This window comes from Pelecanus crispus, chromosome 2, assembly GCF_030463565.1.
Source record: "Pelecanus crispus isolate bPelCri1 chromosome 2, bPelCri1.pri, whole genome shotgun sequence".
Lineage (NCBI taxonomy): Eukaryota > Metazoa > Chordata > Aves > Pelecaniformes > Pelecanidae > Pelecanus > Pelecanus crispus.
Genome location: NC_134644.1, coordinates 55,034,046 through 55,052,134, shown reverse-complemented (window position 1 = coordinate 55,052,134; position 18,089 = coordinate 55,034,046). Strand labels below are relative to the sequence as shown.

The window sequence follows — 18,089 nt, the reverse complement described above, 5'->3', positions numbered from 1 at the left end:
CGTATTCCAAAAAGACATTACGGTTTACAACTGCCTGGATGCCATCCAACCAGTAAGCAGGAAACAAACAAACAAAACAACTGAGATTAAGAGAAAAAAACAAAAAACAAGCAAACAAAAAAACCCACCAAAAAAACAAAAGGGAAAGGCCTAATCAACTTAAGAAACATGAATAGATAGCTGGTGCAAGCCAGCATCCTTTCAGTCCCCATGTGGCTTTTTTGCACCTCAGGACCTGGTAGAAAATATGAGAGTATATACTTAACTGTAGGTTACATATTGTGTAGGAAAAAAAAAATGCATTTCGCTGCCTGAAAAATGCTTGAAGCAGTACAATGAAATTTCGCAGCAGTGACAGAGTAGGTTCCTGAGGAAAGGAGTTGTTGCAAGGGCTTGAGGGCAGAGGATGGAGGCCAGCAGGAACAAGGGAATTTGGGGAATACCAGTAAAGGGGTCTGGAGCACATGGAAAATTTTGGATAGACCAAACCTTCTTTCCCTTTCCCCGTTTACTCCCCCCTCCACCGCCCCTTCTTGTGCCTCCCCGAAGAGACGGGGCGCTGCGCCGCCGGCAGGGGGCGCGGGAGGCCCGCGGAAGGCAGCGCGGCCCTCGCGGGCGGGAGCGGAGCCATTTTCCTCTCCCAGGTGGGGTTTGTCTTACCCTCGTAACCAAGTGCAGGAGGGAGAGGGTCCGACGGTGTCCCAAAGGCCACTAGTTTTTGTGTGAGAAACAAAGATGGGAGTTGTTCCTGTGCCTGCGTAGCGTCAGGCTGGGCTGAGCGCTAGGGCGCAGGTTAGGAAAAAGAGGAAGCGGCTGGTGCCTGACAAGAAATTACGATGGCGCCTGCCCTCCATTTAGCGCAGCGCACTCCATCCTCCCCTGCGGTGGCCTTCGCGGTGAGTTGCTCCCTGTGAACAAAGTTCCCCGCTGGCGGCAGCTGAGCTGGAAGCATTTCCCTGAGCTTCGAAGTTTCACGGCGGGGTTGTGCTGTGAGGGGACGCCCGTGCCAGGAACCGCATGCGCGCACACGACGACGTCAGCGTGGACATCAGCTGGGTTTGGGTACGATGCAAAGCTTCCCACCGCTGCAGCATGGCAGAGAAGCAGGCTTGTGGCATGGAGCCGTGGAAGCCGTTGACCCCCAAGCAGAGCATGCAAGAGGGAACCACGTCTCTACCTGTAGAAGGAGGCTGGTGGAAAAAGGAAGGGCTGCAGCGGCCCAGCCATGTAGGCCACCTCCATTCTCCAGCAGTCAGCACTCCACCATGCAAGCCCGTGCGGCGTTGTGGGGAATGAGCAGTGGCCCTCAAAGCACTGACGTTGCATGTACAAAAAGGGGTCTAAATCTATCACAGCATCCCAAGCTACAGAAGGGGGTGTGAAGTTATACATTGTCTCAGCCTTCACAGTAGTCAGGACCGCAACTGTATGTTAGGGTTGTTGGGATTTTTTTTGGCGTCTAGCGATAAAAAAGTATGATGGAATGGCAGTGTATAATAATGTAAAGATTAGATATTCAAATGAAGGAGTGTGACTTAGGACCCCACATGGCCAAGAAGTCCAGTGATGAGTGAATGTGTCAAAAGAAAGATCTGGTTCCTTGAAACTGAAATGAGTTTCTAATTCAGACCAAATGTTTTTTCAGCTGGAAATAAAAAGAGGAAACTATATCACAAGTAAAAAAAAAAAAAAATTATAGGTGATAAAGCGTTTTAATGTTTCATTTTGAAACTGATGTAAATAAATAAGTTAAGGAAGAGTGGTAACTAACCTGAGGACACGGTCAAATATTTTTAGTGACTACAACATTGCACATTTACCTTAAATGCATTGTTCTTCTTGTATTTCTTTTAAATCAGCCCTTTATACTCCTCCAAACTTGATTTTTGCATTTTCAATTCATTCTGAATTAATTTTCCCCTAATTTTTCAGTTCATCAGCCAACCGAAAAATATCCACAAGCCCATTATTTTAGATTCCCAAGTAGAGCTGTGTAAAGAGTTTCACTAAAGTCACTTTGCTGTCATTGTTTATTTTTGTTAAGTAACTGGAATAAATTATATTAGAAATAAATGTATTTGCCGGCATAGCAAAACCAGCAAAAGTTATTCTGCTATTTCCAGTCCTAAATATTAAAAAAAATAATGAATCATAACCTAACAAGAATCATAAGGGTGTTTTAGATATTATTATCCTGAATTTTGGAGCACATTTATTTCAGCTCTTCCCTCCCCCCCCTTTTCCTTTTAAAAATGAAAGCTGGGGTTCTCATGAAAATTTGTTTCTCATGGCCATGCTTTTAAGAAAAGACAGTGGAACATCACAAAAGTCACAATAAAATTACAAAATAAAAATCATGGGGGCTCTTGTGGGGGGTGGGAGGAAAAGGTTTCCCTAATGCTGAAATTAAGTGTTTTAGTCTTAAAATCGGATTATGGAGATTGCAGCAGTCCCATATTCAAATTTAAAATTAGTCTTGTACCTTAATAGCTCTACGTCTGGATATCTGATACATGTGAGGTTGGGTGGAGCAAAGTAAAACAACTAGTTTATAACATCTTGTATATATAAATAAGGAAATCCAGTAAAAATAGCTGAAACCACATTTATGTTTCATGAACAAGCTCCCTGCTACAGTCCTTTCCATCACAGAGATACATAGCACTTAGAGAATCAGGTTTATGCCTGAACTTTTATCACGTTTAAGAATCATGGCTTTCTTTACTAGCAAAAGTGCAGACTATCACATAACATTTTTGCAAAGGCTTGCATTTTTCTTTAAACTTGTGATTTCCTCACTAGCTTAAAATGCTTCTTGCAAGTGCTACTTTTCAAAGCAACTTCACATGGAGAAATCTATTTTAAGGCGTTTGTTAATTCAACATCAGTGAAGTGTGGAGCAAAACAAAAATGAAGTCATTGTTCGTTTTAAGATTATTTATGTCATATTCAATTGGTGGGGGAAATTTTGCAGAGCTCTGTTTCTTTTCTCAATTTTATTCCAACAGCTTGGTGCACTTATTAATTCTTATGGCTTTCATTATTTAAATGAAGATGATATACAGTTCTCCGTTTCCTTTTCTGGGGTCCTTTTCGTCTTCTCTGAATAATTTCTCCATCTGGATGCATGCACAGCCCTTGTCATGAATCACAGATAAAGCAAAAAATCCGTTATTGTCGTCCCATTTGTTGTCTTTGTGTGTTTGAGTAACTGGTTTAGCCCCAGCCATGCAAGTTATTTTGTGTGGACGTACTCCAGAACCAAAGCAGTAAATAAGGAATTAGCAGTGCACTCTAACACAAAAATTAGGATAAGCATTCATTTTTCCTGTGCTTAGGCATGCATATATGGGTGATTTTTAACATTTTCTTCAATCAGGATCTGGTATAGCTGAAACTTGGGTGTATGATCTGCTTTTCCTTCAGGTTACATGATAATGGAAACCTTCTTCCGAAGCTAGAGTTGTCTTTAACCATACTGCAGTTTTGTTTATGATCATATTGCATGTGTGACTTTTAGTAAGATATTCTTTTTTGTGGTTTGCAATTTCTCATGTGATTTTAGGTTTTAAAATGTCTCCCCTGGTCTCCTGTTATCATACAGTGCATAGTCAGTGCAAAGTTTTATGCTTGGCTCATAGAGCAGTTCATCTCAAAATTACATGTTATTTGCTTAATTTGGTATTTCTATTTACACTAACTCTAAATACCCACTTGGATCTTATGATCAGCTTCCAATTTATTTCTACTGTAGCATCCGGACAGTTGCTATTTATGTCTTTCTAGTTTTTCCAGTGTGTTCATTCTGGTGAAAGTGTCCATCTCATCACAGCTGCATTGTAGAGTCACATTTCCAGAATAATACAAGTGTTAAAAATATTTTAAGTCATAAGTTTTTGTATGTGTAAGAGAGACTTGAACATTGCAGATGTTAGTTTTCAGGCTCCAGCATCACTAGGGGAATCCACAGCCTTGAGTGGCTCTAGGCACAAGCTGACAAGGCACTTCCTCGACATCAAATAGTCTGTGTCTTGATATGTTGATGAACAGAGGGGGACAGACCAGTCCCAAACCTGCTGCCGGCATTGTTGCCTCTACCAAAGCCCTGAAGAGCAAAAAGCATTGCTTTTGCTGTGGGAGAACTTGAATGTGCAGGGCAGCAGCAGCTGCTCAGGAGCAAGGCTGGAGGCACCGCTTGCTGGCTGCCGTAAGACCATGCTGATCCTACGCTCCTCCATGTAATTCTACACTCTGGCTTCTCCCAGCTTCCTTTGTGGCAAGACAGCTCTAACCCATCCCTCATATTTCAGACAGCAAAGTTCAGCTTTGCCTATATTATCAAGATGGAAGCTCTGCCTTTGAGACAGGTATATAGACTATTCTTCTGCAAAGCATAAAAGAACTAAGCTCCTAAGAAGAGGATCCACAAATGCAAACATGTCCCAAATCCCACAAAAAAAAAAAAAAAAAAAAAAGGTAAATTAACCTCTGCAATTTAGATGAGTGCTCTTATTATTCAGGTAGCAAATGAGAAGGAATTATCAATGTGACAGTTTGTCCAAAGTTGAAGGAACAGGAGAACAAAGGCATGATATTATGGCATAGAGCAAAAGAAGCTTTAAAACACTGTTTCAGGAAGGGGTGATAAAACGTTTAGGCTGGTCTCTGAAAAAAACATAAACCTTTCAAAATAGCAAACACTATAGCTAAGACTTTCGAAACAGGACTTAGAAGCATGATTCTTGCTAAAATTAGTGGGAGCTGTGCATCTACATCTGTAATGGCTTTGAAATATCAGGCTATAATATTCCTTGTTAGTCTTTTCCCTCATCAGGCATGTAGGAAGGAAAACATTTTCTGTGACTGTAAACACAAGTAGTTGTCCATCCAGAACTACTGGAAACCATGCCAAGTTGTCTTAAGTGCTAGGGAGGCTACACAGTACATACTAATTCATTTAAGAACAACTGAAAAGAGTTTAAAGCCTTGTAAAGGAAATTAAGGGGCACAAGTGTTGGACTTTTGTATGTTCATACAAAATTGCACAAGGTTCCTAGTGCATTGTAAAATGAAGGAGCAAAGAAGGCCAAAGTCTTTAACCATCTGAAACAATCTAATCATCCTCTGGAAATGCACTGTTTGGGGTGACTATGTTAACTGAAAATGGAGTGATTAAATAAAGTCAGGCTGATAAATCTCATGAGTACTACTAACTTATTTGTAATATCATTGAAGATGAGTAGTATAACTGGTGTCTCAAGTCTAAAAGCTATGACATTCAGAGGAAGGTAATTGAAGCCTGCCATTCCAAAGCCCTGGGTACATGTTCAGATACTATCAATGTAAATTTTACAGCCATGAATTTGCATCAAGATAAAAATAAATTTTTCTTTTGGCTGCCTTGGGATTGATCCATGAGAGAGCACAGGAAGAAATAATAATAGATTTGTGAGTGACTATGTATCAACCATGACTTTAAGACAGGGAGTAAAATAAACAGAAAAAAACTGCGCTCTCACACACTCAGCTTTCACACCAGAGAACACCAGTGAAGACCAATAGACTTTTTGTCTCATAAAAGCATACGAACATGCAGGTACAGACAGAACAGGAGTGATTTTCAATAAGAAGACCCCTGATTGAAGGCAGTCCAATTCTAGCAGCCCCTATTAAGCACAGGCTATGAGCTCTGTGTGAACTGAGAGAGAGAGAGAGAGAGAGAGAGAGACAGAGAGACAGAGAGACAGAGAGAGAGGATTCTGATGACACCAAATACCCAAATGATTTAGTATTTTATAGTCAAAATTGCAGTATGCATCGTCCCTAGAAGCTGACTGGAAGACAGTGCAGACTGTAAGTAAAGATGTCATGAACTTCTGCAATTCCATATTATTGCTTTCCAGACATTTTCAGATGCCTTAAGACAGAGATCCAGGTAAAAAGCACAGTAGTGATTCCGGTTTGAGGTGACAAAGGCATAAGAATGCATTGCCTCTGAAAGAGTAGATAACAGACTTCTGACACAGATAAAAGACATCGATTTTATGTTATGTGCTTGTTCCCTTCTAGGAATCTCTAAGAACAAATGACCAGACGTTAAGCATCTAAACAGAGAAAAGCTGCAGCTGTTCAAGGAACTATATCACCTCCACCTTTGGGGCGTTATTTTTAGTAAGTATCATCAATTACGGATTCAGTTGCAAGCATTTGCCCTTCTTTAATTCATCTTACTTGTTTGAGCTGGTCCCCTGCAATAGCTGACTGCATTAAAACAGACAAAGGGCTAGCTGAGCGCCCCTTGCATATCTGAAGGACAATCATGCATCTCATCACCATTTCTGCTAATCACCCTTCTCCAAACACAGGAGAGCACAGAACTTTGAAGCAGGTACTCATAAAGTCAGCAAAAACATGATTCAAAACCCAGAGATTCTCTAGGACACAGAAAACTGAAGCCTCTCAAAAATTACTGCACATGTTTCTGGTAGGCTTCACAATGAGAATAAAAATAATTCAAAGTCAACTAACAGGCCAAAATGATTCAGCATGGTTGCTTGATTTTAATTAAAAAAATTAGTTAGTCAATGCACAGTCCTTGTACTAAGCCTGTTTTCCAACCTAAAAAGTCTTAAAAATGCCAGATTTTCTTGGGTCTACTTGTAAAACTGTATTTTATATTAATGGAGCTAAAGAAGCTGCAGTGGTGAATTATCTAATACTCTCTGCATTGGCAGAAGTTATCACCCTCCTCTTAAAAAAACCCTCTCTGGCAAACTTTTCTGGTAGGTATCCCCCTAGTTTTTTCTTAGTCCCTCTGGTTATTACTATGGAGAACAAGGACCAGCTTCTGTAGTTCCCACAAAGGTCTCCAAGAGCCTCACTAACCAACCCTGATATCAATGACTAACTTTAATAAGGATCTTGGGCATTAGAACACTGACAGTTTAATTGTTTATTCTTAGAATTATCATTGCTGATTGTTGTTAGATTATATATATTTAACTGATGGTGTATAATCTAAATATTTTATGTGTATTTGGAATGGTCTCTCTACTCATGATTCAAAATAGCATTTATTGCTCCATATTTCTAGCATACCATTAAATCAGTGCATTCATCATGCTTCTGCACAGGAAGTTTAGAAAATATCACTCTCCAAATCATTTGTTTTCTGCACTGCTTAGCTCCAAGATAGATAATTTGGATATCAAGCTGTTTTCTAAATGTGAAACACAAGGCAGCCTACAGTCATGACTTCTCATCAGTCTCTTCAGAGTGACCCTACTGGGAGGCAGTTCAGAATCTTTGCTTTATTTAATCCCCTGGTTTCTCTTTGGACAATAGCAAATAAAGGCTCCAATTATACAGGTGTCTGTTGCACAGACAACTTGTTCCCAAAGGTCTTGATTCTACAAAGCACAAGGAGTTTTACAGTTGCAGAGCCACCGAAATACTTAAGCACTGATTTAACTTTAAGCGAGCGAGCCTATGGATTTCAGTGAGACCATTAGCATAACTACATCTTGGATCTGCGTACAGCCAATATTTCTGATTCAGGAAAGTGCCAATGTATGCACTTAGTTTTACATGTAATCAAGAAAGCCCCCTAGCCTGAGGTTAAGCAAAAGACTTTCACAGCACTGAATAGCCATGAGAGAATAAATGGTTTTTGCTACCAAGACGATGTAAAAATATAATACAGAAACAAAAGGCATCATATATGGTTACCAACTCAGTGAGCTGTCCCTGTTTTCATATACTCCAAATGTAAAAGAGATACATTAATGCATGGTTGCAACTCAGCATAGTTAAAAGTGGATTTGAATTACCTCGAGCTGTTCTCTCCTTGCTTACATTCACAGACAAAATCAAATTAAGGCAATGCTACCACTGTTCATTAGGACCTTACAGCTCTTCTATCACATTGAGTTTCTTTGTAAGCCAGCGACTTTTGTGAACTAGCTGCAAAAGACCCAGCAGCTGATCTCAATTTGAGGACAAGCTGAACTACAGGTGTGTAACAAAAACTTTTGAAGCAACATGAGGATTTTGTCAGAAACTGCTTTAAGGGATGGCTCTCATAGAAAGCTCAGAAGCACCTCAAGAGATCATTTGGTTGTCCTAAGGCAAGATCAGCTCTAATCACATCATTCTTGACTAATGTATGTTCAACCTGTTCTTAAAGACTTCCAGTGATAGACATTGCTCCTTATCTTCTCTAGACAATCCAGTGCTGTGCTTCACTATCCCTCTTCTTTGAATATCTTAGATGTCTCAGGTAACTCTCCCTTGCTTTAATATATGCTATTAAAATAGAACTAAAGTCCTATTAAATAAAAGCCTGCAGCAGATACGGAATTTATTCCTCGCTGCTTTACATTCTTCATACATTTGAAAACTTTACTGTATCTTCCCATAATCTTCACTTCTCCACACTCAACAGACGTAATTCCTTTCCACTTTCTTCTTAGACTATGTTTTCTAGGTCTCTGTTTATTATCTTGGGGATCTTGGGAACCCCGTATTTCAGCCACTTACTTGGGCTCCAGTGGCAAAACTGGCAATTTTTCTGAGTATGATTGGAAAGCACTTAAAAAAAAAAATAATTTGTGTATCTATATGCAAACTACAATTGTATTTAACTACAGCACAACTATCACTCCATATGGATCCAAGATTTAGACCACCTTTTGCAGATTAAAAGCACTACTGGATTTTGTGTGGTCTCAGAAAAATCCATCACTGGTTCCACTGCGCTCAGTGACTTGGTTAGAGGAAAAACAACAGAAGCAGAAAGCTTTGGCTAAATAAGAATGATATATCAAAACACCCAATATTTTAATGAAAGAAACTGAATATCCACACATTGCACTTCTGTACAATTTTTGTGATATATATATAATTTTAAGCTGTTTACAAATAACATTTAATGCTTCAAATATTACATAATGTTGATATTATATTTCTAGCAGAAATAAATATATTGCACTTAAAAAGAAACTTTTCATTAGATGTTGCTTCATAGTTTATGTTCATACTTCTTTTTCCATAAAAAGATTTCCCCCTACCCCCACCCCATACACACAAGCACACACTTCAGTACATGGTGAATGTGCTCACGCAATGCATTATAAACAACAAAGTCAACACAGCAAACAGCAGAACTGTGGTACATTCTGTTATAGAGGTTACATCCAGTTTTTTACCTTCCTTTTTTTTTAAACCAAATCTTTCCTCATGTTTCTGAAGGTACAATAAAAAAAAAAAGAAAAGATTGTTTAAATGTGCTAAAGGTAAAATACAGCAAACTGTATTTTTTGTCTTTAAACTATCATAAAAAGTTACTTCAGAGTTTAATTAAGTCACTGCTTAGTTTTCTTTTAAAAAGATAAAATAAAGAAAAAGAAGTTGTCATCTGGTAAACAGGAGACTATATGCCAGGACAGTTTATCACGGAGTAATACATAAATCCTCTGGCCAGCAAGTAAGTGGTTAGTAAGGAAACCACATCTCCTGCAACAGAAATCACTTTGTAAGGAACAGAGAGAACAGGATCTCACCAAAATAAAAAATAATTTTGCAGCAAGTGAATGTCACCCCTCTGCAGATGATGAGTATAAGCACTGTGGCCACAAACTCCTCCCAGATAAGGAGCCCTAAGTGTTACACTGATCTCACTGTTGCTTTTACCCCTTATCTAGGGGCAAATTACCACAGTTTATATTAATCTACATTTTTGGAAAGCTCCCCAAGTTTTTGCAATAATTTTCATTGACATTTCTGTTTCCCTATAGTACACATGCATAAAGAGGATGTAATGCATAATCAAGTTGCTAGCCAAAATGTTTCCAGTTTAAAAGAGGTTAATTTTTGAATGCTGGTTAGTGCTTGCTGGATGTTGGAAGCTGCAACATCTTATATGTACACACTCATGCAGCGTCCCGGCTTCCATAGATAAAGCCTTCTAGGAGAAAATTTGTTACTGCATTTCATAGACTGTACTGCCAAGTATGTTAGCTATACAACATACCATCTTTGAACTTGTGAAGAAACATTTCCATTAGAAACCCTGCACCTTTATCCACTTGGTCTGTGCTTGTTTGTCAGTTTATACCTAGAAAAGTACCACTGAAACCAGTGGCATTGAATTACTATCTTTGACAGTGCTTCAGGCCATATAAAGCAATACTCCAAACCAAAGAGCCAAATTTAAAATGTTTTTTTATGTTTAGCTTCTCTCAGGGCTCCAAAAGTAGAAGAAAACAAAAAATTCAGACAAATGCATCTAAGTCAATTTTGTTAGTCTTTGGGCTGCTTTTGTTGGATTAAAGACCTGAGGCTGTTGACTATCTATGGATGAAAGGATAATCCAGAAAACACCCAAAACTACTTGTAACGCTTTGGAGGATAATCTTATCATTCTCTTTGAAAAGCATATTCAGGCATGTTCTCTCCACCCTTTTAAAAACAAAACAACAATATAAACCAGCACCAGTTTGTTCAGCCAAGAGAACTCATAAAGGTGAAGAGCACTTCTCATGGGATATGAAATGTGAATTATATTGGAAAATGAACTCTAGATGATATCTGGCGTTCCTAGACCATCTACCAGCAACAGATGTTCTGTCCTGAAAGTGATACAATTTTGACAGCAGTACAGCAACTCCTTAAATAAATTACTGAGTTATTGTCAAAGCAGTACAGGTAATTTTTTTAGGAAAAGCGATCTCACTTTTTAACCAATTAATTACAAATTTACATTCATTTTCTCCCAATTGGGAAATCAATGCTAAAGCTGATTTGTAGTTGGTTTTTGGTCTTTTCTGTAGAGTTCCTATATTGTTGCTGTCACTACTGTCACTGTTCTTACAGTTAGACTTTATTTTTAGGTAAGAATGTTGAATGAAATCCGGTCTCCATTACAGTCAAGAAATTTGTGGCTGACTTCAGTGGGACAGGAATTTTAGACCTGGAACCACTCTCATGCTGCCCCCTGTCTACAGGACAGTGAGAGGATGAGGGAGAAAAAACCTTGCAAGACGGCAAGACCTCTTCGTTGGACATCCTGTGGTCCCTGTGAACTTAATCCCTCCACCTCAACTCTACACAACAGGTTTTGGAGGTAGGATTGTGAGAGCGAAGAAGAGGAGGTGAGAACTGGCCATACCTATTGACCTTATTCCTGGGGAAGGCTCTCACAAGCTGCCTTCATTCCCTTGCTTGGGACCTGCCCGTGACTCTGCATTAGTGGGGAACCCAGTGGGTTTCTGATGCAAAGGAATTAAACCATCAGAGAGCAGCATATGCCAGAGAGCAGTGTGGGGAGGGATGAGCGCACGGAGAGAGACTTGCTCTGACTGGAAAAATCAAGCTGTGGATTTTTAACAGATAGTTTTGCATCATCTACAATATGAAACTCGTCACAGAGAATTTGGATGAGGAGTTGGCTTTATCATGTTTTTATATAGGGACAGTCTGCTGCCATATTTTTTCAGATATGAATCGCATTTTATTCGTAGTGAAAAGCACTTGTCTTTCATTTAATATTTTTGTAAATGATGTTGTCAAAACTCAGTTTCATTCTCCAGGAAGAGCCTGGAGAATTTTCTCTGAAACAGTATAAGGGGCATTTCTGCATGCCAAATATTGGTGTTTTCAGAACAGGGAGTGGGACAGGGCTAAAGAGATTGTACAGTTTATTTCTCTGAATTTGCTTCATGAGGGAAGGACAGGTCAATGTATAAGCAGGCATTATGTGACTTGTAAAGCATGTCTAAATTGGCCTGCCTGTTCCAGACTTATTTCTGGAGTCATGTGAAAGCTGCCTACTTACTTGACCATTTTCTGATGGGAGTATCAGCATTAAAGCTACTGGCTTGAGTTTTGAAGCTAAGCATATCCCCTGCAACTCCAGATAAGTTAATGGAGCTGCAGAGGGAAACAGATAAAAGAAATAGAATTTTGCCACAGGGTTTAGTGCACGTCATCATAGGACCTTCATGCAACTCTAAGAGAAGTCAAGAAACTGGAGAGGGATTAAAATTTTTTTCCAAATATCCCCTGAAATTCTCATTTCTGTGGAATCATATATGAACTTGAAGAGTTTGTTGTTGTTGTTGTGGGACCAGGATCATCTAATTTCCTGAAAAATAGGGGGTTTATATCAAAACAGGTCATTAATAGGCACAACCTTGCAACGTGCACTGTTCAGGTGAATCTGATAGACTGGAGCAAAATCTAATATTTGGATACATCAAAGCCAAATTCAGTGCCTGATTTTAAACCATTTAAATACTGCAGAGCTTGACTTATTATATGCATTTATGGAAATCCTTGTACTAGCTCTGAACCCAGAAACTGTAAATAAAAGTTCATTTTCATTCACATACAGAGCACAAAAGTTGCAAATTGCCTCAGGTCATTTTTTACCAGCAGGTCCAACAGTGAGTAAAGGGAAATTAGGATGATAGTGCAGATAACTGAGGTAATTGAAATGGCCAATTTGACAAGATTTTAAATTCAACTACTGGGAAATACATAAAGATGCCCCTTATCTGTGGGATGCAAGTACTGGCCTACAGTACAAACTGGGAAAAGCCTGGGAGGTTGTCATTGCTCTGTGTGATTGGGCATTTAAGACAAGGCAGTGGGACAAAAAAAAAGACAGACTTGCTTTGCACTTCACTGAGATGGGAGATAGGTGACTCAATGTACTGCACTCTGCTTCTTACCGTACGATACCACCACACACTGGTTAAAAGTAGAGGAGAATGGTGCCAAAAAAGTCTGGTTTCCATTCTGTGTTCCAGCTCTACACAGATCTTAATATATGAGATTGGATTGCTAGTTCTTTTTTTATCAGTAGATGTGTTATCTATAACTTGGATGCAACTCTACACAGAAACTGTGTTGACTTCTTATTTACAGTGAAATCCCAGCTCCCGCCATGCAGAAAACCAGCATCGCACTGGTACTCTTTTCAGCAGTGCAAAGCATTCATGCTAGCTCTCTGCAGAGAGGTCAATTTTTCTTATACCTCTACAGTTCCTCTGTTGCATCAGACATAACATACTAGAAAAAGTGGACAGTACTTTGAATGAGAACCCTAATTACTAACTCAAAAAAGGCAGATATGAATAAAAAAAATTACATGTGAAGTTCTGCACTGATATTTTCACAAGGAAACTCCACTGTTCTACTGGGACATGGAAAAACAGACAGTACAACCCCCATTTTCCTGGCCAAACAGCTTGTGTAACAACAGCCGTGACCAAACCCAAGAAAAATCAGAACAAGTAGAAGGCTACTCTAATGCCACTTATCTTATACCAGTCCACTGATTATAGTTTGATCTAGAAAGTCTATAGGCTGATCTAGCCTGAAATTCAATTATCTTGGTACACATGTGCAGCTAGAAACAGGTCTTCAGTGGCAAGCGCAGCAGCAAACAAGCATTGATTTGATATCTTGGGTTTCTTAGTTTAAGTAACGAAATTTCCCAAATCAACATTTTCCTTCATCATACCTTAACAGACGGTTAAATTGCTCCTCCTAGGACATAGGACAAATTTTTTTTTAGACTGAAGGACAGAATACATCATTAATGCTACAGTCCTGTAACACAGTTCTTTTTTGGAACTGATAGTATTTTGTGAAAGAAAGAAAGAAAGCAAGCAACAAAGACTTGTTAATAATTTTCTCTTTGGGATTATAGTAGCAACTAAGAAATACTGCTTTTCATGAATATAAGCCAGTCTTTTAAAAAGGACAGTGGCCTTCTCTGCTTTGTCCCATTCCCATCAAATGTATGCTGAAATAGCCTAAAACATGCTCAAAGTTATAGCAATACATTTTTTCTGTTTAGATGTTCATCAGTCACAGGAAGAGATGAAGATGCGTAAGAGTATTGCCTTTTTCAGAAGTCTTCTAGCGTATGAAAAAAGACCTATACACAATTAATTTGTACCTTGCTGCATAAACATAATCTCTTTCCGCAAGGTATAATGCACCTTTGGAACAAGCTGCACGCGACCAAAAGTCCTGGGAACTTTGGGATCCATTTCGACTGTGTTACACATAGATCTGTGAGCAGCTTCAAGCTGCATGCTCGCTTCCTGTGATCCCTCAACGGAGGAATCTATATCCATAATGCATTTTCTTAGCTGGTTTGTTACGAGTTCAGCACTCTTGCCACAGGCCTTTCAGGAAGGTACCTTGTATGTTTCATACCAAACTTGCAGGTTTAAAATCTCATGTTTCTCTTGTCTTACATCAGTCATACAAATGGCGTCATCACTGCAGAGGAGTGACGCAGTCCCTGGATAGCTGCATAAGGACCCTGCTGAAAATAATGGTGGTACCTAGGCATGTGGAAGGAAGGGAAAGTGGGGCCACTACCTTGCATGGAGCTGGCTATAGCAGAGGGTGTAAGAGGCATTCCCAGGCGGCTGTATGGAGGCAGAGATCCTTGGATTGGATGAGGAATGGGTGTAGCTATGGATGCAGTGCTGGTACCCAGGGCACTCAAAGACTGTGGATGCTGAAATCCAGGAAAACTGGTTGAGGAGGATACCCAGGAACTGAGAGACAGGTTATCAGATGTTGTAAAAGCTGACCCTGCAAGCAAAGAGAGAGAATGCCTGACGTTTGCACTGCAACACACAAAGCTGGTAAAATAGCAAAAAGGGTGAAAAAGTCTTTCACAGCAAGGCTAATTTTCATGACAAGTTGTTGTTGGAAATACTTCCCAAATACTTCTCCTTATGTCTGTCTTTATATTATTATTTGCCAGTTGCTGTCCTTTATTATTGCATCTTGGATAAATTTCCATTTTAAGATGCTGGTTGCAGTGGCTTGAACAGTAAAATCAGCTTTGCACATTGGACCTTTTTGGTATTAAACACTGAAGAACCTTGCAATGCTGCCACTAAACACTGAAGCATCTACTCTGACGTGGAATCTCACTGAATCACATCCCTGTTCTGAAGACATGCTTGCAGCTTTTTACATAAGATCCTCAGTAGAACTGGTTATTTTTTTCTAAAATTTCAGTCTGGCAAAAATGCAGAAAAATGCAATTTGCACTACAAGTTTTTTTTTTAACCTAGTAAAACTTGTCAACACTGCATCTTTTCACTCAACTTGACTTTTTCCAAAATATAGAACAAAAATTTCTAAAATGTCAAAACATTTGTTATTTTTCCAATTGTGTGCAATGCTCTAAGAAACAACACTAATGCTACATCATAGTAAGAGGTGTGGGGTTTTAAGTGAAATGCACAAAAATAATAAAAACTTGCTCCAAGGTAATTATCTACTTTTGATCAAATCAAAGTGGTTTCTTTGGTATTTTTTTAATGTGAAAAGTCCAAAAATTCTTTTCACAAATCTTCTACCTCTTTAAAAGGCTTTTTCTCTGAAGACTGCAAAATCAGAAAAAAGGGGGGAAATGGTATCTTTAAATTAGAGCTAATTACTTTTTATTTTGACAGTAAAATTGATGAAATGAAACCAATGAATAATTTGTTTTGGTAATTATACATGGTCATTTTCAAATAATCTGGTGATGATGTTTCCCTTCACCTCTGCAGTTCCTTTATGCATCTGGTCATCATCAGATGTCTGATTTCTAGAAATGGGGGATACAGTAAAATCCTATAAATAAACTCTTATTTTTTATTCCTATTCAAAGAGTAATTCAACTCATGTCCCTTCTGTATTTGCTTTCTTGTCCAACTTTGTCCATAGAGAAAATGTTTCTTGCTTTAAGAAATAAATTTACTGGCAAGAATATTTGGCAAAATATAATTTCCAGCCAGTATTGCAAAACATTAGGAGAAAAGAAATTTTACAACAGGTACTGGTTTCATAAATCTGATTCTAGAAGATAGATTCATCCAAATTGTGAAAAGAAAAAATATGAAGACATCTATCTGTCAAAGTAAATTTATTGGAATTATGTATACTGTAGCCATGTACTCAAAACAAAACTATAAGGAAATGACAACAGAAAGAAAAAAATGCAAATTATTATTTTAAAAAAATCATAAATCTCTTTTAGGGATATATTCTCAAATCCGAAAGAGAGCTACTCTTGATTAATTCCTCCTCTGCTTAATGAAACAAGTAAAACAACCCAGGAAAGAGAAATTGTGTCAGTTCAGCAGTAGAAACAGACTTGAACCAAATCCTGACCCCACCACTGAGCCAGATCCAAACTGCTGGGAAGTCAGGATCCATAGCCAAACTATAAGGATAACACCATACTCGCAGACCAGAGCAAACTCCTTTACAAATCAGGGGATACCTGAGGATTATTGCACTACAGGGAAAATGGGATGTGAACCTGGATTTGATGAGGTTTACCTTTGGCTCTCTTCCAGGTGGATACCATGAATCCTTTGTGTGGATGCTGGAGCACAGGCACCCAGACATTATACATTAAAGAGTTTTAATTGGATTTATATATTTCATATCTGTTAATTCCTTTGGAAACTGACTTCTTGTGATAAATATACTACTGAAAGCGAGCCACTTCCATCTTTAGATGGTTGGAATTGGCTGAGATGAGAATACTCTGAATGTAATTAGAAATAAATAGCAGTCATAGACTTTCTTTGTTCTACACAGAACAAAGTATGTGATTTCTTCTCATGAGGAACATCCATAAGGGCCCTTTCCTCCTCCAACTGCAATGGTCTCTAATTGCAACTTAGTACTCAAAAAAGTCTCACATACCACATTTGCCAGCACCAAGGAAATGTGCTGTAGTAATTCTGAGGCAGTCAAGGCCTCAGAGAGCTTGTAACACACCCACCCAGCAGCATGTTTCTATTTGGCTGTTAACTCTCATACATATGGAAGGACACCCTCAGTTTTGCATGCAAGGCAGTTTTCAAATGCATCAGAAGAAATAAAAATGTCCATGGAGTTTCAATAAGATTGTTATTTCTCTCCTCATATCTTGGAGGACTTTTCCTTATTTAAGGACACCAGGCCTAAATGGAGAGTGAAGGCAGTACAAGGTACTCATCTGCAAGAGCAGTATGTTTTACCCTTCGTGCATGCCTCTGGTTGCCCGGAACAATCACGTCCTACGTTAGCATATGGCTCCCAGATTAGAAAAAAGTTGGTTGCCACAACTCATCATCTTCCTCACTTACTCATTTGCCATATTGCAAGCAAATGCAGAACTGTACCCTGTATATATTACACACAGAATTAATTTTAATAAGCTATTCCTTCATCCTCTGACACCTTCCTCAGGATTCTCTTCAGAAGACAAATGCTCTAAAGGCCAGTTCTCATACTGAGGTTCACCTCATTCACTTTGTCAGTCCCAAACGAGGACATCATATCAGGGAGAAACATAATTCTTGGAGAGAGGGTACCTTGCTCTGAGCACTTCTGGCAAGGGAAAATTTAACACTGTCTTCAACAATAACTGGCCTAGGTTCTAAGCTGACGTAAAGTGAGGTAATCCCTCAGAAGTGTGTGAAAGGATGGCATTGTACCAGCTGAGGAGTTGCTCCAGAAACTCCACAAGCTAAGGAACTGCTCTTGGACTGGACGTGTATGAACAAGCCCACCTAATCACATTTTGTTGAAGAGCAACTCATGGTTAAAAATAAGTGTGTTTTCCCTGCACAAGTCCAAAGAGCTTATGACCAGAAATAATGCTCTTATCTTAGGAACACTGTATTAAGTTAGAGGACAAGACAAGGGCACTGCCAGTCAGAAGGCAGATAGAACTGCTTTACCTCAAGTGGCTGTTGCATATCGGGCAGGTCACAAAGTCAACATACAAAGTATAACGCAACACAAGTTTATGCTAGTCAGCGATCCCAAAGGATGGGTTTGAGATCTATTTCCAGTGGCAAATTATGATAGATGCAATTTGTCCAGTGAGTATCCCCACAAAGAACAACTCTGCCTTGCTACTACTTTTGCAACTGCTACAGTAGACAAACCATCGGATAAAGCATTTGAGGTGAATTGCCTCAGCAGGAAAAGCATGTTTTAGAGACCAAGAGATAACAATTTAAACATCAATTTTCCAGGGAGCTATGGACTTTTCTTCTTGTGGAGGC

At 39.1% G+C, this 18,089-nt stretch overlaps 1 protein-coding gene across 1 annotated transcript in view; it reads right to left on the bottom strand.

The window, feature by feature from the left end:
- Positions 1-14,275: 14,275 nt before the first annotated feature.
- TBX20 (T-box transcription factor 20) overlaps positions 14,276-18,089 on the bottom strand; it is a 35,614-nt gene continuing 31,800 nt past the window's right edge. Inside the window, exon 8 of the mRNA XM_075705992.1 lies at positions 14,276-14,616. Coding sequence (XP_075562107.1) covers positions 14,276-14,616 — 341 coding nt within the window. The remainder of the gene's footprint in view (positions 14,617-18,089) is intronic.